Consider the following 23539-nt stretch of genomic DNA (forward strand, 5'->3'; position numbering starts at 1 on the left):
GTAAAAAAATCTCTTTCGTATGTATTGACAGCACCCACATCATCTTGTAGCCCTCTTTCGCCATGCTTGGGTGGTTTTTGACCATGCAGTTAGCAGGTCAGTGATGCATTCTTCTCCCACAGGATCAAAGCGAAACCACAGACCCTCAGAAAAGCTGCTGAAACGCATGCTAGGGAGTGAGCTGTTATTCAAACGAGAGTTTGGACCAGACAGCACTGACCATAGTCATGAAATAACTCTAAATGATTTAAGTGGAACCCCCCAACCAAGCAGAACCATTCCCTTTGGGACTTACCTTTGGATCTGGATCAGTTATATCAGAACTGCTAGTACAGTACGCGGGACTGGACCGGGCCAGCGGGGGGCGGGCAACATAGAAAACATCTTTAGATGAGGCTCGGTGAGGATGATCGCGGTCTGCAAATCCCCCGATTCCAGCCCGAGCAGGAGGAGCTCCACCGCTGGACATCGCAGTGGTTGGAGAAGGCAGGCGAGTGATCTCGATTGAACTAAATATAATGTGAAAAAAGTTAGTTAAAAGTTAGAGGAAATGGATCCATACAGATTTACTCCAAAATCAATATACCATAAGATGCTCACACAGGCTCAGCTCCAATACCTAGCTGCATTGCTGCCTACTGTCTATATTAGTGGTGGGGAGTGACTGACTAAAAATATTATATGGCTCTCATCCTCGATTCAATTGCACCATCCAACGGTCTGGTATTTCTGAACAATGACCTTGCATCCAGGAATACAGTGACAGTTATAAGTGACAGGTCATCCAAGTATTGGATCATCTTTCCTAATTCTCGCTCATTCTGCGATCTTTACATGTAATCTAATAAAAAATAATAATAATAAAAAAATATTTAATGGCCATTTATTGATTTATTTGGCAAGTAGTCATGTATTAAGCAGGATAATGAGCAGTCAGATGGTTGTTTTTGCAATAGAAACACCAACAGAACACCGACCCAAATCGGCGGTGGAATACAGCGGTTTCTGGAGACTCCGCTGTCTCTTTTGTTCTCACAAAATAACGTAATTTCAACACAAACCATTATTACATGCCCATTAAAATTTTTTTTTTTTTTAAGTAGCCATGTAATAAGCAAGATAATGTACAGTCAGCTGGTCTTCATCTCAAAATAAACCCTTTCGCTCTGTGTTGGGGAACCTGACCCCCTTGTCGGGTTTATTTTGCGATAATAACTGGCAGAATGTACATTATCCATACGTAGCAAAACTTCTTATTTAACTAAATTTGTATCAGCAGTATAAAAACAGTAATACAAAGCAGTGTAGATTTAAAAAACTATTCACCAATCCAAGCCCCTGCATAGAAACGCTAGGCATGTAAGGTCTTAACTAAAAAATAATTAGTTAAATGCTGCTGTTTTTTTTTTTTTTTTTTTTTTTTTTTTTTTTTTACTTGTTTCACTCACGCTATTCTGTTCATTGTTCATTTGTTCAAAAATGTTCATTGTTTTTGTGCCAGAAAGATATGGCTCTGCTTAAATTATCCTGTTAATGACATAATGTGATATGCATTTAAAAAGTTATTGCTCTCTTGCTGCCTTATCCATGAAGGACACACGTGATGCCAACTTAGATTTCTCAACAACAACAACAAAAAAGTATCTTTTACTGTACAACAGCATACAGTAATTTTGCTGCCAACTATTTGGAACAGACATTGTGTAGGGAGTGTGTACTGTATATGATGACTAAAAATGTTGACTAATTAGGCAGCTCACTGGGATTTGGAATAGGGCTTTGAATGTGCTGCAAAGGTAACCCAAAGGATATACACATATAAAGACACAAGACATTACCTGTTCAGGTCTCTCATCATGAGGTTCTGGAACTCCGATGAGACACCCCTGTTGAAGCTTGGTCTGGAGAGCAACCTGTCTGTCTGTCTCTCTGGAGGCTGTCTGTCTGTCTGATGACTAGGCTGTCTTTGGAGATGAGGGTTACGAAGGGCCATGCTGATATCATTGAGTAGGCGGGGCAATGGTCCGAGTTTAATGACTGCATCCTAAAATACAGAGAGAGAACAAGAGACCAAACTGATCACCAATCACACAAATGTGTTGATAATCATAATCATCTTCTTCTAGGTTATCAAATAGGTTATCAAATAGCATCTACCTTACTTAGTTGTGCCATAACTTCCCATAGAAGACTGTGCAGGATCGAGAGCTCCCTTCCCAAGTCAATGTAACCTTCAAAGGCTACTGCATTGCTCACACTATCCAGATTGGAAATCTCGTACAGGAATTGCTGCATGGAGCCCCACTCCATCTCTAAAAACTCATTCATGAAGCACATGTACTCCTCCTTATTGCCAAACCTGAAATACAGAAAGAAATAGATGAGAGCAGAGAGTAGAATTTGGCAAATGATACAAGGATGATGATGATGATGAGTGTAAAAATAATAATCAAGCTGATAATAAGAACAATGATTAAGGTGATCATCAACAGCAGCAGCCATTTACTGTAGTTTGTTATAGCTTAATGGCGAAGGACCTGGGCTGAAAGCCCAAAAATCACAAACTGGAGCATTAAAGGGATAGTTCACTCAAAAATGAAAATTCTCTTATCATTGACTCACCCTCATGCCATCCCAGATGTTTATGACTTTCTTTCTACTACTGAAAAAAAGAATAGAATATTTCAGCTCAGTTGGTCCTCACAATGCAACTGAATGGGTCCCAAAATGGTTAAGCTCCAAAATGCACATAAAGGCAGCATAAAAGTAATCCATAAGACTCCAGTGGTTCAGTCCATATCTTCAGAAGCAATATGATAGGTGTGGGTGAGAAACAGTTCAATATTTGAGTCCTTTTTTATTATAAATTCTCCTCCCTGCCCAATAGGTGGCAATATGCATGAAGAAAGTGAATCGGCAAAAACAAAAGAGGAAGAATGTGAAAGTGTAGACTGATAGTGAAAAAGGACTTAAATATTGATCCGTTTCTCATCCACACTAATAATTTCATGTCTGAAGATACAGATTTAACCATTTTGAAGCTTCAAAGTTTTGGTACCCAATTTTTGGCACTTGCATTTTATGGACCTATAAAACTAAAATATTCTTCTAAAAATCTTTGTTTGTGTTCAGCAGAAGAAATAAAGTCATACACATCTGTGATGGCATGAAGGTGAGTAAATAAGGAGAGAAGTTTCATTTTTGGGTGAGCTATCCCTTTAAATACTGCAGATCCCATATGCAGGACACTTCACCTCTAAGTTGCTCCAAAGGGACTGTCCCTGATTTAAATGTACCATATGTTGGTTTGGATGAAAATAGCGACCAGCGTCGCAGCATGTCGACCTGAGGATGTCCATACTGGCAGCACTGAAGCTACACGTCATCTCAAATATTTACTAACCACAGACCAATCAGCTGTAAACTCAATCCTACACTTAAGCAACAGTAAAATTGGTGAATAACTAAGTATCCTACACTATTTTCTTAAAATAAATGTAATTTCACTATTATTGTTTTAGTATTGCCACAACTAAAATACAACTACAACCAAGTCACAAAAATCTGGTGATTGCTTTTCGAATCCTTCATTCGTTATTCTGGCCATGAATGCTTAACCCTAAGAGAGCCAAGCATAGAGATTGATGATGCATCTTTTTTTCCTCTTTGAATGTATTTAAAGGAAGCCACTTTTCATAAAATTTTGACTTTTAAGCATATTTTGTTTTGGGGTGAATTTTGTGTGATATCAGAAAACATTGGAAGTCTATGGGAAAATCTTGATTTTTAAGCACATTTAGTTTTAAGGGGACTATTGTGTGAATTCAGAAAGCTGTGACATTTATCATGCATTTTTTGTTTGTTGTTGTGGTACAGTTCAGAGTGTCTGCTGCTGTTGTGTGTAGTTTTTTACCATGAAAAATATTAGTAGTATTCTCAGTATTCATACAACAAACATTATGACAGTAATAAAGTAAAAAAAAACTGTGTGAACTGACTTTGAGAAGTTTGCCAGGTTCTGCACAACTTTGGCTATGAGGGTGAGTGTGCGTGAAGTCTGTTCATCGGGATACTCCTGCGTCAGGTTAAATAAGGATGGAGACATGACGGCTGGACACAAGAAACGCAGGAAGAGGGAACCGCTGATGAGTCGATCTGCGATGTCCTCTCGTCCCCTCTCTGCGCTTCGAACACGCCAGGACGCAAAAACCTCTTTCAGTTCTCTTGGAAATGCACTGGGAAAAACACAGGAAATGTCTTATTTTCCTTAACATCTACTATATTAACATCTACTAAAATTTACATTTATAAGACGAATTTAACTTACTTTAAGAGATATTTCACTCAAAAATGAAATTCTGTACTCATTTAATCATAATTTTATCTGTCCCTCATGATTTTCTAAACCTGTATGACTTGCTTTCTTCTGTGGAACACAAATGGAGGTGTACGGAAAATTACAGGCCCAGTCACTATTCACTTTCATAGTATGGGAGGAAAAAAACGGGGCGCCAACATGGCAAAATGTTAGGGACTTGCAGTGAAAGTGAATGGTGACTGAGGCTAACATTCTGCTTAACATCTGCTTTTGAGTTCACAATAAAGAAAGAATGAAGAAAGTCAGATGGTTTTGGAACAACATGAGGGTGAGTAAATGATGAGTATTTTCATTTTGGGGTGAACTACCCCTTTAAGAAAGGACAATGAGGGGCTGTTTGCAGAGGAAACGTTATTACATTCGTCTGCACTGTTTTTAAAATGTTTTTATGTATACATGCCCTAGATGGATGTCTTTGACCATTGCAATGCGCTTCATTGTTTATTCAGTGTTTCATGTCATGAGTTCAGTATTTTTTAAATGTAGCGTCAAATTAAAAACAGTGGGTGTTTCTCAATTCTAAGAACGCAGAGAACGGACTTGTGTTTTTATGAAGACCAGTCTTGCCAAGATACCTTGGAAGAATGAACTTGGAGGGACAGGAGGACATAGAATGCACCTACTGCGAGCTTTGAGATGTTCTGCAATCTTCCTGTTGCGTAATTAACTGTCACAGCACATGAATCCAGTGAGAGAACCACTGGCATTGTCACATCAGTGACAGCAATAATATCAACACCACTGAGGTTTTGCAGGACTAGTGACAAGTTAAAAGAATAAAGTCTGTTTTCTCAATGTTTATTATTGTATTAAAATGATGCCCAAAAAAACGTCTTGGTTACGTATGTAACCTCGGTTCCCTATCTGTCACTCACTCGACGTTGTGTCGATGTAGTGACACTAGGGGTCACTCTTGGGAGCCCTAAACACCTCTGATCTTTGAAAAAAGGCTAATGGGAACTGGTGAGTGGAATTTGCATGCCACTCCCCCCAGACATACGGGTATAAAAGGAGCTGGTATGCAACCACTCATTCAGATTTTCTCTTTGGAGCCAAGCGGTTCTATTCAATGAAGCTGATTTCATCCACGAGTTCGTTCACCTCATCGGCTGGATTTTACAGAGCATTTCAGCGGCTTCTCCCCCTCTGCACCTGTGGAGTGCAGAGAACGCCCCTGGGCGCTTCGGCAGAATAACAAAAAAGAGTATATTCTAAAAAGAGTATATTTTCATTCTAAAAGAGCGGCACACACGGAACGTCTTTTTAAAGATGCCTTTCCGTTTGTGTGTTATTCCTGGTTGCGGTCGTTATCTCTCCGCTTCTGATGGCCACGATCGCTGTCTTACGTGTCTGGGCGCTGCCCATGTGGAGACATCGTTTGTGGATGGGTCTTGTCCTCTTTGCGAGAACATGACCATGGCAACGTTGCGGTTGCGGCTTGCATTCGTAAGAAAGCAAGCCACCTCAGCGGCTCCCCGCCTCGGTCCTTCTACCTACGGGTAAGAGGCCTTGCCGGTTAGCACTGGGGGCAATTTGGGGACCTCAATGGGAGCACCACCGCCGGGTAAACCCCCACGGACCTCCCATTCCCCAGCAAGCTCGCTTGCCCCGGTCGGGCTCTCGGATGAGACTGCCGGCTCATCTCACAGCGAGTTTGACCTCTTATTCGGAGCCCGGTAAGATAATGAGTTATCGAGCGCAGCATCGGAGAGTGGGCTCGTCCACTCTGACACGGACGCCTCGGCTGGGCTCCCTCCTTCGGTTGTGGTTGCCCAGTCTCAGGCCGACGCGGAGATGACGGATATGCTTTCCCAGGCAGCCGCGAGCGTCAGGCTAGAGTGGAACCCTCCACTCTCCCCTGAACCCTCGCTGCTCACGGCCGCGCCCCGCCCCGTTCCCTTTCTTCCCGGAAGTTCATGAGGAGCTAAAAAGATCGTGGGGGGCACCTTTTACTGCCCGATCCCGATCTTTCAGCTCCCCTGCTCTCACTACCCTCGATGGTGGGGCGGCCAAGGGGTATTCAATGATTCCCCAGGCGCCCGAATCTCCCGTCCAGGGCCTGTAGGTTTACGTCGTCCCTGACGGCTAGGGCCTACGGTGCTGCTGGACAAGCCACATCCGCCCTGCACGCCATGGCTCTCCTGCAAGTTCACCAAGCCAAGGCGCTAAAAGAGCTGCACAAGGGTAGTTCTGACCCGGGATTGATGCAGGATCTGCGCTTGGCGACCGACCTCGTTCTCCGGGTGACGAAGGTCATGGCGCGGTCTCTCGGGCAGGCGATGTCCACCCTGGTGGTCCAGGAGCACCACCTTTGGCTCAACCTGGTCAAGATGAGAGAGGCCGACAAGGTACGCTTTCTTGACTCCCCCATCTCCCAGGTTGGCCTGTTTGGTGACACCGTTGAGGACTTTGCCCAGCAGATCTTGGTGGTGAAGCAGCAGATGGAGGCCATTCAACACATCCTGCCCCGGCGCGGCTCAAGACCCCGCACCCCATCTGCTCGTCGCCAAGGGTGTCCTCCTGCAGCAACAGCACCGGCTCCACTGCAGCCTGCCCCTGCAGCCTGGCCCCGGCGTGGAGCCCACCGCAGGAAACAGACGCCACCCGTCTCACGGCCGGCCGCCAAGAACCCTAGGAAGGCTTAGAATTGCCCCTTAGACGGGCGAACCAGGGACGAGGAGATCCACTTCTACGGAGCTGGTAGACAGACCACTCCATCCCCTGGTGGATGGCAGGGAGGAGAATCTTTTGTTTCATATTTCGCCGCATGCCCAAGAGGCTGCGGTACCCAAAACTTCAACAAAAGAGTGGTTTCCTTGTTCTCTGGGTAACTTGTCAGGTGTGCACGGCCGTCATCACGACCGCCGTCCACCGTCCCATTTTCACAGGTTTGGCGCTCCAGCCGCAGACCCCCTGCCCCTGTGCGCCCAGCTGTGGCACAAACACGCCCACACCGGGTTGGCTCCGACGGACTGCGGGGACGATGTTCCTCCTCCCCCTCCTCGACCAATCTTATGGTGGGTATCAGGAGCCAGGTAAGTGATTCGATGTCCCTGGACTCAGCACGGCCACGGGGCTCGAGCCCCTGCGATGTAGCGCCACAGGCTCCGCCCTGCCGCGAGGTCCCACCCACTGGTACGTCCGACGTGATTATCCCCTTGGTCCCCCTTGCCCGGAGTTTGAACGTGTGGCTTGCGCTTTCCAACCTATCGCGATGGCTGACCCGGACCATCTGACTCGGTTACGCCAGGCACCCGCAAAGGTTCAGCGGTGTCCGCTTCACCTCGGTTAAGGGTGAGAGCTACCTTGCTTGCGGAGATCGCGACCCTTCTACGCAAGGGCGTGATAGAGCCTGTCCCTCAAGCTGAGATGAAGAAAGGGTTTTACAGCCCTTACTTCATCGTACCGAAGAAAGGCGGTGGGTTGCGGCCAATCTTGGACATGCGAGTTCTGATCCGGGCCTTGCACAGACTCCCATTCAAGATGCTGATGCAAAAACACATTTTAGCGAGCATCCAGCATCAAGATAGTTTCATGTCAGTAGACCTGAAGGACACGTACTTCCACGTCTCGGTTTTACCTCGACACAGACCCTTCCTGCGGTTTGCTTTCGAGGGCCGGGCATACCAGTACAAGGTCCTCCCCTTCGGCCTGTCCTTGTCCCCTCATGTCTTCACGAAGGTCGCAGAGGCAGCCCTTGCCCCACTAAGGGAAGTGGGCGTCCGCATACTCAACTACCTCGACAACTGGCTGATCCTAGCTCACTCTTGAGAGTTACTGTGCGCACACAGGGACCTGGTGCTGGTGGAATCAAACTTCGGCAGTGGATGATGACGTAGATCGAGTCCAAGAGAACGTAAGAACACAAAATAACACACATTAAGGAACAGCCAGTGTTTTGTTCCATTCTGTTGCATTTTGTCAGGCTTATTTTTTTTAAATACAGTTTTTTAAGAACAGTCCTGTGTGAACAGCCCCTAAGACTAGTTTCTCAGGTTCACCATTTGTTGGTTAAATAACTAACCAATGAGAATTGACGATTTTGCAGAGTGCAAGTTCACAGCACATCCGGAGGTTGGCTTGATGTTCAGGCAGTACAGAAGGTGGAGTTCTCATTGGGTCAACTTCACAGTTCTCCTCTGATTCATACAGGGCTCGGATAAAATCACCTGAACACATATAAATAACCATCAATGTCTGACCATACTGTAACATTTCAGAGTTCAAAACTCTCAAAACAATCTCAAAATCTGTGAGGCACTTTCTTGACTAATGTTGTATAGAATGCTCTATAGAATTGTTACCTAAAACATCTTTGAGGTACTTGTGTCCAATGAGTTTGAGGTACTCCTCTATGGCTTTGGTGGCCAGTGTGTTCTCTCTAAAGATAAGGTGCTCTCGGTCAATGAATCGGTCCACCTCACACATTGCCATATCGGAAAGAAAGTCCTAGTGTAGAGCAAAAGGAGAGACATCTATAATCACTCCAGAAATGACTTGCTTATAATCAAACTAAATGGCTCTGTTCCAAAATAAAGTGAGCTGCCTACTGTCTTCATTGGCAGCTGTCTTCTAAGGCTGCATGTTAACATTGACCTACATAGGCAGCAACATTTTCACACTACACAAATAGCACTTCCCATGGGAGCCAAGACTAGCATGTTAGCATGTTGCAAAGATAATGTGATCCTGTAATAAACATATAATTACAAAGCACATCCAGATACAAATATTGTGTAAAATACTCAACTATTTAATTAGCACTGTCAATTTAACATATTAATTTACTAAAATTAATGATAAAAAAAAAAACTGTCCCATCACCCATGTGCTACTACTGTTAATGCTCCTTACTTAGGTTGCCATCTATCCTGTTTTAGCTGGGACGACCTGTATTTTGGACAAAATAACAATGTTCCATACGGGACGCCTTTGGGCGGTGAAATACAGGAAGATGTTTTGTCCTGCATTTTTCTGCCTTAATACGGGTCTGACGGCGGACTGCATCCCATATTCGTGTGGCAACCCTACGCCTCACCAACCCACTCTTCAAAACTAGTGATAAGCTTACTGTATGTTCAATGGTAATAAAATAAAACAGACCATTCATTCATTTCTAAAGCCACTTTTTGTAATGTCTATTCAATGTATTGCTCTGCTACCTTCATAATGTAATGTCTTAATTTCCGGGATTTTATCAGCAAATATTCATACTGTATATGTGAAATTAGATTTATTGATCAGCATATCAAGCCATTAATTTGATTAATGTAACTTACAGCCCTAATATTTATGCATGCTTTTATCAGTATTGAATAAAATACATATTTTATGTGTAAATAAATAATAAAATATATATTCAAAGTTAAAATATGTATTTAAATTTTTATGTGTAAAATATACACTCACCAGCCACTTTATTGCGTACACCTGTACATCTGCTTATTCATGCGATAATCTAATCAGCCAATCGTGTGGCAGCAGTGTAATGTATAAAATCACAGGGGGAAAATATGATCTCAGTGATTTAGACCGTGGCATGATTGTTGGTGCTAGATGGGCTGAGTTTTCACTCACAGAACTGCCCCTTGCTGGATATTTTTCGTTTTTCGCACCATTCTCTTTACGCTCTAGAGACTGTTGCATGTGAAAATCCCAGGAGATCAGCAGTTAAAGAAATACTCAAACAAGCCCGTCTGGCACCAACAATCATGCCACGGTCTAAATCACTGAGATCAAATTTTTCCCCATTTTGATGGTTGATGTGAACATTAGCTGAAGCTCGTGACCCATATCTGCATGACTTTATACATGACACTGCTGCCACACGATTGGCTGATTAGACCGCATGAATAAGTAGATGTACAGATGTTCCTTATAAAGTGGCTGGTGAGTATACAGTATAATGTAATAAAATAATAAAAAAAAAAAAAAAAAAAGAAAAATATATATACTGTATATATATATATATATATATATATATATATATATATATATATATTTTTTTTTTTTTTTTTCAATTAGCTCAACACAATGCATTCACTGGAATTGCCTTCACTGCGAAGGATACAGGGATGCTGCCTAGGAAATCTTCTTAGGAGGCAGCATAATTAAGTTATAACAATTCAGCATAATCAACTTTTTAGAACAGCAATTGCAGCGGCAGCACACCTATGAAGCCTTAAAATGTTGTCTAGGCAGGCAGCTCACTAGATTTTGGAAGCGAGCACATACTTACAAAACAAACAGTGATTATTCAAATGAGGTCCTACCTTGGCCTTCCCTGTGCTCTGCAGGATGTGTACCAGCGCACAGGCCACTTCCTCTTTACTCTTGACACTCAGTAACGGTTCCAGAACTGCACACAGCGTTCGATAGTTGTTGGTTACATACTCTGCAAACTCTTTATAAAGCTCCATGGGTAGAATGCTCATGGTCTGAAAGCGTGACTTGAGTCGTAAGGAGACGTTGATGATTTTGCCCCCTCCCACACCCCCACCCTTGGCCAGGACACTGGGCTGAATTACGGGGTGCCACTGCTCCACAAACTGGCGACCAGTGATGCTAGAAATGGGGATACTGACCAAGCCAAGGTATGTGCTCTTCTCCTGTTATGATGATAGAAAAAAAAAAGAGGAAAATGATGATAAATCACCTTAAAATAGCAGGATGCACCCAAAGACACTTCTTAGCAAATGGGGAACTAATGCAATGCAAGTATTATTTTCATTTTGTAATTTAATTTAAATTAAAAAACATTTTTAAATTACATGAATTTCAGAATTTTTTAGTATTTGGTATGTCCCCCTTTCACTTTAATGACAGCATGCACTCAAGCTGGTATGAACTCTACAAGTCTGTGTAAAACCTGATGGTTCATGTTATCCCTGCAGGATTTGAGAATGGTCCAAAGAGCATCTTGTGTGCTTCAATAAAAACAAAGAAATTTGACCTTTTGTACAAAGGAGTCAGCATGGTCACAACATGCCACAAATTTGCTTATTTGATTAGCGACATAAAAATAGTACAAAATCTTTTTCAAAATCCTAAAACTTTCAGCCTTTTTTCAGGTTTAAATTAGACTTTGAATCCCAGATTTTCAATGTGGACTTTTGAACCTCACAGCAGATTAGTCTCAAAGCTAACAGATATGGACTAAAAGCTGCAGTCCAACACTTCAATTTTGATTTTATGAGGTTATTAAGTATCAATTTTGAGTTTAATCTCTTGCAAAGCAGCATGAGGTGGTCTTTACCTTGCGTCTTTTTTTATCGGTCTCTTTGTAAAGATGAAGGCGAAGGTTGCGGACAGCTGGCAGGTTGTTGAACTCAAAATGCTCACCCCAGAACACAGTATCTGTTCGGGGTTTGCTGGTGGTGCGGGCGTACAGCATGTCATCCAAGCACAGTTCACAATAATAGCGCTTTTTGGGTGGGAGTTCTCGAGCCTCGATGATCCACAGCTTCAAAACATTGTCGACACGACGACTGTTGTCCTGAGTAAGAGAAAAACAGATAGTTAGGTACCACTAATGATAACAAAAACATATTAGCATCATTATACATGCAGTGGACCCCAAAGTATTTGGGTACAGTATTTGAGAACTGTGCTTGGCTGGTTCAAGTCCTATCTCTCAGGTAGGTCTTTCAAGGTAGCCTGGAGAGGTGAGGTGTCAAAGTCACATCCGCTACTTACTGGGGTCCCTCAGTGCTTGGACCATTTTTCTTCTCTATATACACAACATCCATGGGACCCATCATTCAAGAACATGGGTTCTCTTACCACTGCTATGCCAATGACACACAGCTCTTCTTTCTTTCCATCCACAAACAAATGATGCTATATTCTTGGAACTAACTTCACTTTTCTGAGCCATTTTTGAAATTACTTTTAACCAGCAAGCTGATTTTTAATGGATGTTTGAAATTAGTTCCCCTCAAGTTCACACAGATGTAATCACATTAACTATGGACTCTACTTACAGGCACTTTTCCCACCACATTTAAGCAGGCTCAAGTAACTCCACTGCTTAAAAAACCTGCACTTAAACCCACACAAGTAGAAAATTACAGACTTCTCTCCTCACATTCATTGCGAAAACACTTGAAATGGTAGTTTTCATTCAGATCTCTGCCTTTCTCTCACAGAACAAGCTACTGGATGACAATCAGTCAGGCTTCAAAAGTGGACATTCCACTGAGACTGCCCTGCTATCTTTCACAGAGTCACCGAGACAGGTGAGAGCAGGATCCAGATCATCCGCACTTATTTTACTGGACCTATCTGCAGCCTTTGACACAGTCAATCATTAGATCCTCCTGTCCACCCTTTCTACTCTGGGCATCACAGGAACTGTGCTTGGCTGGGTCAAGTCCTATCTCTCAGATAGGTCTTTCAAGGTAGCCTGGAGATGTGAGGTGCCCACATCACATCAGCTACTTACTGGGGTCCCTTAGTGTTTGGACCACTTTTCTTCTCTATAACCACAACATCACTGGGACCCATCATTCAAGCACATGGGTTCTCTTACCACTGCTATGCCGATGACACACAGCTCTTCTTGTCTTTCCAGCCCGATGACCCAACAGTGTCATCTCAAATCTCTGCCCGTTTGGCAGATATCTCGGCCTGGATGAAGGAGCACCACCTGCAACTCAACCTAGCGAAAACTGACCTCCTCATCTTTCCAGCCAACCCTGCTGATGAGCACAGCATCACCGTTCAACTGGTTTAGTCTACAATAACACCATCCAAAATGGTCCGAAATCTAGGGGTAACCATTGACAACCAACTCAATTTCACCGACCACATCTCAAAGACCATGTAGATTCTCACTCTACAACATCCTTCCTCTCTGAACATGACATACAACTCCTTGTTTTCTCACTTGTCATGTCTAGACTGGATTATTGTAACACTCTCATTGTCTGCCTTCCTACATGTGCAATTAGGCCTCTGCAAATGATCCAGAATGCAGCAGCACATCTGGTCTTCAACGAACAAAATAAAACAAATGTTACACCACTCCTTGTCTCTCTAAACTGGCTGCCAGTTGCTGCACGTATCAAGTTCAAGTCTCTGAAGCTGGCATACAGAACAGACCCTGGATCTGCTCCAGCTTACCTAAAATCATTCCTGCAGAGCTAAGTTCCCACCAGAAGCCTGCGGTCGGCTAATGAGTGGCATCTTGTTGTACCAACACAAAAAGGCACCAAATCACTTTTCCAGACTTTCGGCTTCACTGTACCTCTGTGGTGGAATGACCTTCCCAACTCCATCTGTGAAGCAGATTCCAACAAATTCTCTATCCTTAAAAAAAAAAAAGGCTAAAGACACATCTTTTCCATGAGCACTTGACCACACACTAATAAAAACACTAAAATAAAAAATTTAAACTTTGTAATGCAACACTTTTTGTACTACTGTCTCCTTTAGATGAATCACTTATGTTGTATTATTCCTCTTTTGTAAGTAGCTTTGGATAAAAGCATCTGTCAAATTAATTAATGTAAATGTAATGAATATGACATGTCCCACTAACGTGTGATAACCAGAAAGTGTCTAAATACATTTTGTCTTCATTTTGAAAATTTTTTTTTTTTGTCATTCAAAATCTATCAATCTTCTTTTTGTGAAATGTTTTGCATGAAAAAAAAAAATAAAAAATACAAGCCACTTAGGTTGATATTTTGTTATCTAATGCAATAATAAGACACTTTTAAAAGTGGCTGTAGTGTCCAAAACTTGTGTAGCCACTGTTAACTAAAGAGAAATTTAAATGTACTATAAGAAAACTTCTGAAAAGGCCGAAGAGAACGCAGGTTTAATGGTGGCAGTGCTTTAGAAGATACAATTATGTATGAAATCATACTGTGAGGCTAAAGTGCTGCAGTGGTCATAGAAAATAACATTTTAGAGAAAAATGAGTCATTTACACTCATTAAAATGCAATTGGAACACTTATTTTCTGCTGACAATTATAGATCTGCTGAATATAGCTTAAAAACAGATTTTAAAAGCTTCAGCCCTTTCAAAATACTACTTTGGCAGTCCCATGGAAAAGTGATGGTTTAAGATGTTAATACCATGGCACTTAAATAACTGCAATGGTATTTACATGTTACTCTAAGGGACTTGTTTCTTATATAGCCAGACCTTAGACTACGACATAAAGTCCAGTCCACTTTACAGCTTATCCCAAAGAACCGCCCACTTAAACAGGAAAAAAAACTGTCTGACAGACATTTAAAGCGGCCAATCACAGTTTGTTTTGTTTTTACATACCATTTAGGGGTGAGTTTATCTGAAATAGATCATTTCATGGCATGGAAAAACTCCTTCAAACAATGTTGCTTCTTTTGCATCCTTTTTGAAAGGAGCTTTGTCATTAGAAAAGATCAACAAGTACACTATACAAAATGTATCCTTTTGGGTTCCACAGAAGAAGAAAAAAAGTCATACAGGTTTGGAACAACACTTTTGGGTGAAGTAATCCTTCAATATGGGCAATCAGATTGGAGCTTGCAATTTTACAAGTGCTGTCCAGTTTTGTATGCAATATGCATCAGACATGGTCTGTGAGTGTACAGTATGAGGCTGAGACCTCTTCAAAACATACCATGGTATTGCCATGGTAAATGTCCCCCCAAAAAAACATGGTGCTATATGTCCAACGAACGTTTCTGTAGTCAAAACTTTCAAAACTAAGTGCACTTAATTGGTTTGCCATCAATTAATCAGTGATGCACATCTGTGGCTTTTTCCATCACTGTGAAAACTTCTTCAAGTAATCAGCTAATAAACAGAACTAATGAGCACCCTTGGTTTGTCCTCTTAATTTGCAACATTGGCAAAGCATCTGCTGCAGGACTGATTTTTGGAAGCCTTTGTCACGTTTTCCACATATCACGATTCAGCCTGAACTCCTGCTGCCTGAACATCTGGACGAGTCAATCCAAAATGCTCATTTCACCAAGTCACTGTTTAATGCTCAAAACTCTCACGAAAGACACAGATAATAGACAAGAGAATCTGCTAGTCTGCATGGCCTTTGGGATCCATCTGAGCATGCCAAATTAAAAATGGAAGAGTTTTCTGAGAAGTTTGTGTCATTATTTGACAGGACAGCACATGGAAGGCGTTTCCCATTTACTCAGGATGTCAAAATTAAGTCAATACTAAAAAAAATGTAACAATACAAGCAGTCTTACAGAATCAGCAGTGCCGAGGACCGATTAAAATGTAGTACCCAAGTAGTCCTTTTGTTTTACTGTATTACTGTATAAACAAAAGGATTCATTAGTTTCTTTGTTCTTTAATACTGACTATTCCCTAGAACAATTACTTGAAAACCTGTTTACTTAATTGAGAAATACTTGAAGGCTACATGCCATTGTTTCAGTTAAAAGTAGAGCTGTCAAAGTTATCGTGTTAACGCATGCGATTCATTTAAAACGTTTAACGTGTTCATTTTTCTTAATCGCGATTAATGCATTTACCAGTTTGACATTAGATTCTGGCATTTTATTCAGCTCCCTGTGAGTTCTAAACACTGGTTGGAGGAGGGCAAAACCTTTCCGATGTGTCTGCCCAGTGTGGAGTATGAAGCAACGGATGACAGTGGCGTTGATGCCCTGATGCGCAACCATGAATTGCTGTAGCAAAGCAGCTAGCCACAGTCTGAAGAAGCCTTTATTTTTAGAAGAAGCCTTTATTTTTTGTCACACAGTAAACATTTAGAAATTTAGAAATTACATTTTGAACATACAGCGAAATTATTTTCTCTTTTGCATATCCCAGCTAAGCTGGGGTCAGAGTGCAGGGTCAGCCATGATACGGCACCCCTGGAGCAGATAGGGTCAAGGGCCTTGCTCAAGGACCCAACAGTGGCATCTTGGTGGTGCTGAGGCTTGAATCCCCAACCTTCTAGTCAGTAACCCAGAGCCTTAACCGCTGAGCCACCTCATTTTGGGTTGCGGGCCTGATTGGACCAAGTGACATTGCTTGGGGGCCGAAGTTTATATTTATAAATTATTGTATATATACTGTGTGTGTGTGTAAATACATACTAATATATATATATATATATATATATATATATATATATATATATATATATATATATATATATATTCTTTAACTGTTTAAATAACTTTTATTATTCATTATCTTTAACCAAATTTGATCATATATTATCATATTTTATCAACTTTAATTCAAAATGAGAACTCGTGAGCTGGTGAATCACTGTTTTAAAAGTACCGGCTCATTAGAGTCATTTAGTCATGAATTGGACTAAACCAGTCACTGTGCTTGTTGTTGAGTACAACCAGCGAACACAACGCAATAGAAAGGCATGCTGTTCTGGTGTTATTTCACGGTGCATGCTTTTTTATTTTCATGATATTCGATTCAGACTGCAATCTCATAACTTTGGTAAAATATAATTTCTTAAGTGACACTGGTAGTTCAGGGGTGGAGCAAAGGAAAATTGGAGAAGGAAAATAGAAAGATGCTGTTTTCATAGCTAACACTGGGGTAAAAAGATACCAGCCACAGTGGCTGTGAATGCCCAATTTCACCAGCAGTTTTACAATGTATACATGTTATGAATTCAAAATCAGGCGTGTATTCGTAAAACTGTTTGTTTTCACCACATGCAAGTCTCCGTTAAACTAGGCATTGAGCAAGGGAGCATGATTTACAATGATTTACAACTTATCCGCTTCAATCAAACCATTCGCAATGTAGAAAGGGAGTGCCATAGTTTTGATTAAACTTGTGCAACATCATACTTCGACTTCAGTTTCAATGATCAGTTGTGCAGTTCTCATGTATATCACACTGATGTCTCAGAGGTCAAAGTGTGCTGGATTTTAAAGTGTTTTAGATAGTTTCTCCTCCTCATGCGAGTGCATAATACAATGAAAAATAATGCTATTATCAGCAGGAGACAGAATTTAAACTGCGTTTATAAATAATTGTACTATATTAATTATAATGCTGAATATGATGTATAATAATTATAAGGGTCCTGATATTTGATAGTCCTTCTGATAATGTAATGTCTGATTTCACCAGAAATTAATACCATGGCAAACATTATTTTACTGGACAAACATACTCATAGTTTTGAAAAGAATAATTTAGAAACATGTAATCAGTGACGATACTATTTTAAAACCTACAATATTCATTTAAAATACTTAAAAGGTATGTAATCAGTGACGGTGAACAAGCATATGTATCTATCATAATTATGTATTTTTCAGCTGGGCAGAATTATTAATATTTCTATTCTGGTGTCACCATTGCCCTCTGCTGCTGGGCTGATTTTTAGTCCCACTCCATCCCCGATGGATCATTTGACTCTTTAATGAACAGTACTTTTTGTTCAATTTTACAAGTAAAGGAAAGGAACTTTTTTGCATATGTACTGAAAGTAATAATAATAAATTAAAACTTAACGTTTCATGATTCATGCTTTGTTCAAGTTTTGTGAGAGTATAGAATTGTGAATTCAGTACTGTAAATTGAACGAAATCCGTACGGCCTTTATCATTTCTGGGTTTTTTTTAATCTAATTTTAATAAAATACAGAAAATATATTTTTTTTATCTGACGAATCGATTAATCGAAGATTAATTGAAGATTAATCGATTATCAAAATAATTGTTAGTTGCAGCCCTATAGAAAATAAAGAAATAGAGCGCTTCTCTTTTCTTCTTCTTTACACTCACTTTGTTTGGTTTGACAGCTCTCTGTAGATTCTCTATCCATTTGTCTCGCTCCGCAGCTGACCGACAAGCAAAACACTTTGTTCCCAAAGCAGTTGTCACCTATAGAAAGAAATAATGAGTTTCGATATTTAAACCATCAGCATTATAATAAGAAAGAGCAGATCACAATTACTAGAGGGCAGAATGGCTCCACACAGGAAGTAATTTTGAGAGTTAAAATGCATGCATTAAATGCTTCAAGGTGAAAAGCCTAGTAGCTTTTGGAACAAAGCCTAAATCTATTGTTTTCTATAGATCACGGGTAGGTTGAAAAAATCTCACACTACCTCAAAGCAGTACTCCTGTCCCAGTATACTGGAGTGAACTGGTTTGATGATAGCATCTTCATCAAGTGTTAAATCCAAAGCCTCGGCCGCACTGCTTGGAGACAGCAAAGACTCATGGGAGTGTGATTCCTTGAAGCTCTGCATCAGACGAGTCCTAAGTAGAGCAAAAACAACATAACTGAAAGATCCCAACAAACATGGGCAAACATCACAAAATTAAATCCAGAGTGCAAATGTACAGGAATAGTTCACTAAAAAGTTAAAATTCTTTGCTCTAAAAATTTTTCACTAGCCCTCATGTTGTTCAGAAACTAGCATGACTTTCCTTTTTGGAATAAAAAATTACTGATATTTTAAAGACTCTTTACACAGGTCTTTTGCATACAGTTCATAGTGCATGGCTGTTAAGCTCACAATACCAAAAGTGCTATAAAGGTGCTTTCACACTAGCACTTTTGGTGCACACTCGGGTTCGTTTAACATCAAAGTTCGCTTTGTTTGGAAAATGTGTACGCTGTTTTCCGAACTCGGGTGAGCACCTGGGGATTGGTTCATGTGAACTCTAGTACGGTTCACTGCTGATATGAACGCGATAGCAGTTATTATCGTAAAAATGCAATGCTCATACTGTATGTGCTTGTCTCCAAATACAATAAATCGCCTCCAGAGAGCAGCTCAAATTCTTCACATCTCTTGCACCGCATCTGTGGGCTCGTGGAAGACAAATGCTAACATTCTTCACGTCACTGCACATTCAATGCATCCGTGGCAGACAACCACATGTGTTGTTCTGTGCATGTAAAGTTTTTGTGGTAAATCCAAAGAGATGAATACTTTAATAACACAGCGAAGCTGATGTCTTCTCGAGTTGTTACCTAGTTAAAGTGGTAAACAGCTGCCTCTTGTCCTCAAGTTAATGATGCAATCGGACTGCGGTTCGGACACAAATAATATGATGTGAATGGAGACCAGAAGAAACAAACTAGGGTAGGGCACCTTAAATGTAGTCCATAAGATTTGGAGCAACACGATGGTGAGTAAATAATGACATAATTTTCATTTTGGGTGAACTATCCCATTATCAATACAGAAAATGTACCGCCCTTTAATTGTTCTAACTGGCTTTGAAAATTGATTTTTCATTTATTAATAAAAACTTATTTTATCCCCATAACTGTTAAATTATCTAGCTGTTTTTCTTGCGTATTTGTGACAATAGAAGGCCATTTGTTCATTTGCAGCATCATATATGAGATGAGCCAGTTTCTCAGTGAAACTGCACCATCACAAAAATGTCATAATTTTGTTCCTAAAATTGTTTTCTGGGTTCAGTACAAGTTAAGCTCAATCAACAGCATCTGTGTCAAAATAGTTGGCTTGTCCCTCCTTATCTAAAAAACAATATTAAAAAAAGAAGCAAAAATCGAGATTACCGTAAGGCACTTCTGAGGGTTTAAAGGCAGAAATGTGAAGCTTACAATTTTATAAAAGCACTTACATTAATTCTTTTGTTAAAACTTGTGCATTATTTGAGCTGTAAAGTCATTTAAATTGTCATTTTTATGACAGTTTTAGGGTTTAAGGATTTATACTGCTAAGTCATCATGGCAACGAAGTTGTAAAATTGGATATAACTGTATACAGTTAAGGTTAGTAAAAGATTTTATCTCACTAATATCATGTTAACACTCTTAATGTTTACGTCTTGTACTTGTAGCTATTCACTTGAGTATTTTAAAATGTAAGGATTGGAACCATTTACTCACACTGTACAGCTGAAGTCAGAAGTTAACATACACTTAGGTTGAAGTCATTAAAACTCATTTTTTAACCACTCCACAGATTTCATATTAGCAAACTATAGTTTTGGCAAGTCATTTAGGACATATACTTTGTGCATGACACAAGTAATTTTTCCAACAATTGTTTACAGACAGATTGTTTCACTTTTAATTGACTATATCACAATTCCAGTGGGTCAGAAGTTTACATTCACTAAGTTAACTGTGCCTTTAAGCAGCTTGGAAAATTCCAGAAAATGATGTCAAGCCTTTAGGCAATTAGCCAATTAGCTTCTGATAGGCTAATTGGCTAATTGGAGTCAATTGAAGGTGTACCTGTGGATGTATTTTAAGGCCTACCTTCAAACTCAGTGCTTTTTGCTTGATATCATGGGAAAATAAAAAAAAAATGGGGACCTCCACAAGTCTGGTTCATCCTTGGCAGCAATTTCCAAATGCCTGAATGTACAACGTTCATCTATACAAACAACAGTACGCAAGTATAAACACCATGGGACCACGCAGCCATCATACTGCTCTGGAAGGAGATGCATTCTGTCTCCTAGAGATGAACGTAGTTTGATGTGAAAAGTGCAAATCAATCCCAGAACAACAGCAAAGGACCTTGTGAAGATGCTGGAGGAAACAGGTAGACAAGTATCTATATCCACAGTAAAATGAGTCCTATATTAACAAAACCTGAAAGGCTGCTCAGCAAGGAAGAAGCCACTGCTCCAAAACTGCTATAAAAAGCCAGACTACAGTTGGTAAGTGCACATGAGGACAAATATCTTACTTTTTTGAGAAATGTCCTCTGGTCTGATGAAACAAAAATGGAACTGTTTGGACATAATGACCATCGTTATGTTTGGAGGAAAAAGGGTGAGGCTTGCAAGCCAAAGTACACCATCCCAACCATGAAGCATGGGGGTGGCAGCATCATGTTGTGGGGGTGCTTTGCTGCAGGAGGGACTGGTGCACTTCACAAAATAGATGGCATCATGAGGAAGGAAATTTATGTGGATATATTGAAGCAACATCTCAAGACATCAGCCAGGAAGTTGAAGCTCAGTCACAAATGGGTCTTCCAAATGGACAATGACCCCAGGCATACCTACAAAGTTGTGGCAAAATGGCTTAAGGACAACAAAGTCAAGATATTGGAGTGGTCATCACAACGCCCTGACCTCAATCCGATAGAAAATTTGTGGGCAGAACTGAAAAAGCATGTGCGAGCAAGGAGGCCTACAAACCTGACTCAGTTACAGCAGTCTGGAGAAATGGGTCACAATTCCAGCAACTTATTGTGAGAAGCTTGTGGAAGGCCACCCAAAACGTTTGACCAAAGTTAAACAATTTAAAGGCAATGCTAACAAATACTAACAAAGTGTAGGTAAACTTCTGACCCACTGTGAATAAGATGAAAGGAATCAAAGCTGTAATAAATAATTCTCTCTACTATTATTCTGACATTTCACATTCTTAAAATAAAGTAGTGACCCTAACTGACCTAAGACAGGGAATGTTTTCTACGATTAAATGTCAGGAATTGTGAAAAACTGAGTTTAAATGTATTTGGTTAAGGTGTATGTAAACTTCTGACTTCAACTTGTAAATGTCTCAGTGTAACCCAGATTCTTGCTTTTTTTTTAAAAAAGAGGGACGAGTAAAAATGTATTTTTTGTGGTAATCGACATTATGCCACAAATGCTATTGAATAAACTTAACATGTATTGGACCCGGAATATTCACTGGTCCAGACAACTGATCAGTTTTATATTCTCACCAAAGCCAATTTTCATCCACATATGGTGCTGAGCGAGTGTTAATTTTGCATTTTGACTACATCACAAGGTCAATATTGCATTTTATATGAACAAAGTCAAGTTTCCGGTAGTAGTTCCGGTTCTGTAATCTAACTGGGTGAGCAGCATTGCAAACGAGCACAGCACTCGGCCACTTTAGCAGAATCACAACTGTACTGATATTCATTACAAAAATAATCTTTAAAGCCAGAAAAATCTAATGGTTTATTTGCATGAATGTTTGAGAGAAAGGTTCAAATCAGTCTCGGCCCAAATACAGATGAATTACATCACACACCTTCACCTGCACTGTACCTTCAACCACACACACAGGCATGAACACACACATTCACTTTGCAGTTTAGAACCATGAATCCTTAAAAGAGCTGAAAAGAAGATTGTCAAGCGTATCGAGAAGTATGATTGCAAAAGTATCAAAAGAACAAATGAGAAAAAGTATGATAAATGGTTTCATCCCTACTAGTGATGTATCGCTTTCCTGTGTCTTCTCAGATTCAGTGTGTATGTATACATTCAGCCTCACAGTGTTATATACATACAGTGTGGGGGAGAGCGAGACACACACAGAGAGAGAAGGAGAGATGGAGGTATAAAAATAGGCCCAAAGGAGTGAGTCAGTATAAAAGAAATGATGGAGGGAGAGTGGGGGAGGGAGGGAGAGAGAGAAATTTCTCAGAGGAAATCTAAATGTTATGTAAACTGTGGGAACTAGAGAAAAAAGGAAGACGATGACAGATAGACAGACAGACAGCATAGCCGATTTTTTCTCCATTATCTACATTTCATGGACTTTTGTGTTTTGGCACTTTTGGCTTGCTCACTGGGGGTCTAAAGACTATAATTTTTAAGGCATGCTTTTAATCTCATTATTCATTATAAACACACAATGAGGATTTTGAAAGTATCGTTTTTTGTTACAGCAGTATTTTCTGTTAAGCTGTTGTGAAACGATGTATGTTGTGAAAAGTGCTGTACAAATAACTGTGACTTGAAAATATGACTTGAAAAAGATAACCTGCGTCTAAATATGCATACTTCCATGTTACAAAGCATGCCTGAAACAGTACAGTATGTCAAATGAGTAGGGTGTCTCAAGAACACTCAGCATTCATGAAACAGAATGTGAACAATTCCTACATGATGTACAAAATGTGTGCAACCAGTGAACACTTTGTCTGCAGTATCAGAGGAGCCGTCAGCTTTGAAAAGAAAAAAGGGTTATTGTAGTGCATCAAAGGACAATACCAACATGGTGATGTGGTTTGTTCAGGAATATGTTTATACTACACGCATGCACACCTAAAGAACATACTTCATCGACAGTTCAGCAGTATGTTCTGTTGCTGATTCTTGAGATAAGGGACAAAACATGTATTAAAGCTTCGTTTTTATTTTTTAGTACTAAATTAATTTAAAATGGATATATTTGTAGACAAAAGTCTCGGCTGACTAACCATGTAAGTATTCATAAAAATGCTTTTTTCTTTTT

The 23539-nt window shown here is 40.4% G+C and overlaps 1 protein-coding gene and 1 long non-coding RNA gene across 8 annotated transcripts in view; one reads left to right on the top strand and one right to left on the bottom strand.

Annotated features, from left to right (window-relative positions):
• LOC127453083 (ras/Rap GTPase-activating protein SynGAP-like) overlaps positions 1-23539 on the bottom strand; it is a 178992-nt gene that overhangs the window by 36308 nt on the left and 119145 nt on the right. For all 7 annotated transcript variants that reach the window (XM_051719144.1, XM_051719142.1, XM_051719138.1 and 4 more), the window contains 10 exons: positions 18444-18597; positions 18118-18216; positions 11634-11873; positions 10651-10986; positions 8683-8827; positions 8403-8547; positions 3999-4235; positions 2158-2359; positions 1839-2044; positions 296-509 (listed from right to left, as the gene is read on the bottom strand). In XM_051719144.1, the coding sequence (XP_051575104.1) occupies positions 296-509; positions 1839-2044; positions 2158-2359; positions 3999-4235; positions 8403-8547; positions 8683-8827; positions 10651-10986; positions 11634-11873; positions 18118-18216; positions 18444-18597 (1978 nt within the window). The remainder of the gene's footprint in view (positions 1-295; positions 510-1838; positions 2045-2157; positions 2360-3998; positions 4236-8402; positions 8548-8682; positions 8828-10650; positions 10987-11633; positions 11874-18117; positions 18217-18443; positions 18598-23539) is intronic.
• On the top strand, positions 10832-13733 carry LOC127453259 (uncharacterized). Its single transcript, XR_007899390.1, has 3 exons — positions 10832-10971; positions 12526-12615; positions 12951-13733. It is a non-coding gene; the product is annotated as an uncharacterized LOC127453259 (long non-coding RNA).

This window comes from Myxocyprinus asiaticus, chromosome 15 (genome assembly GCF_019703515.2).
Source record: "Myxocyprinus asiaticus isolate MX2 ecotype Aquarium Trade chromosome 15, UBuf_Myxa_2, whole genome shotgun sequence".
Lineage (NCBI taxonomy): Eukaryota > Metazoa > Chordata > Actinopteri > Cypriniformes > Catostomidae > Myxocyprinus > Myxocyprinus asiaticus.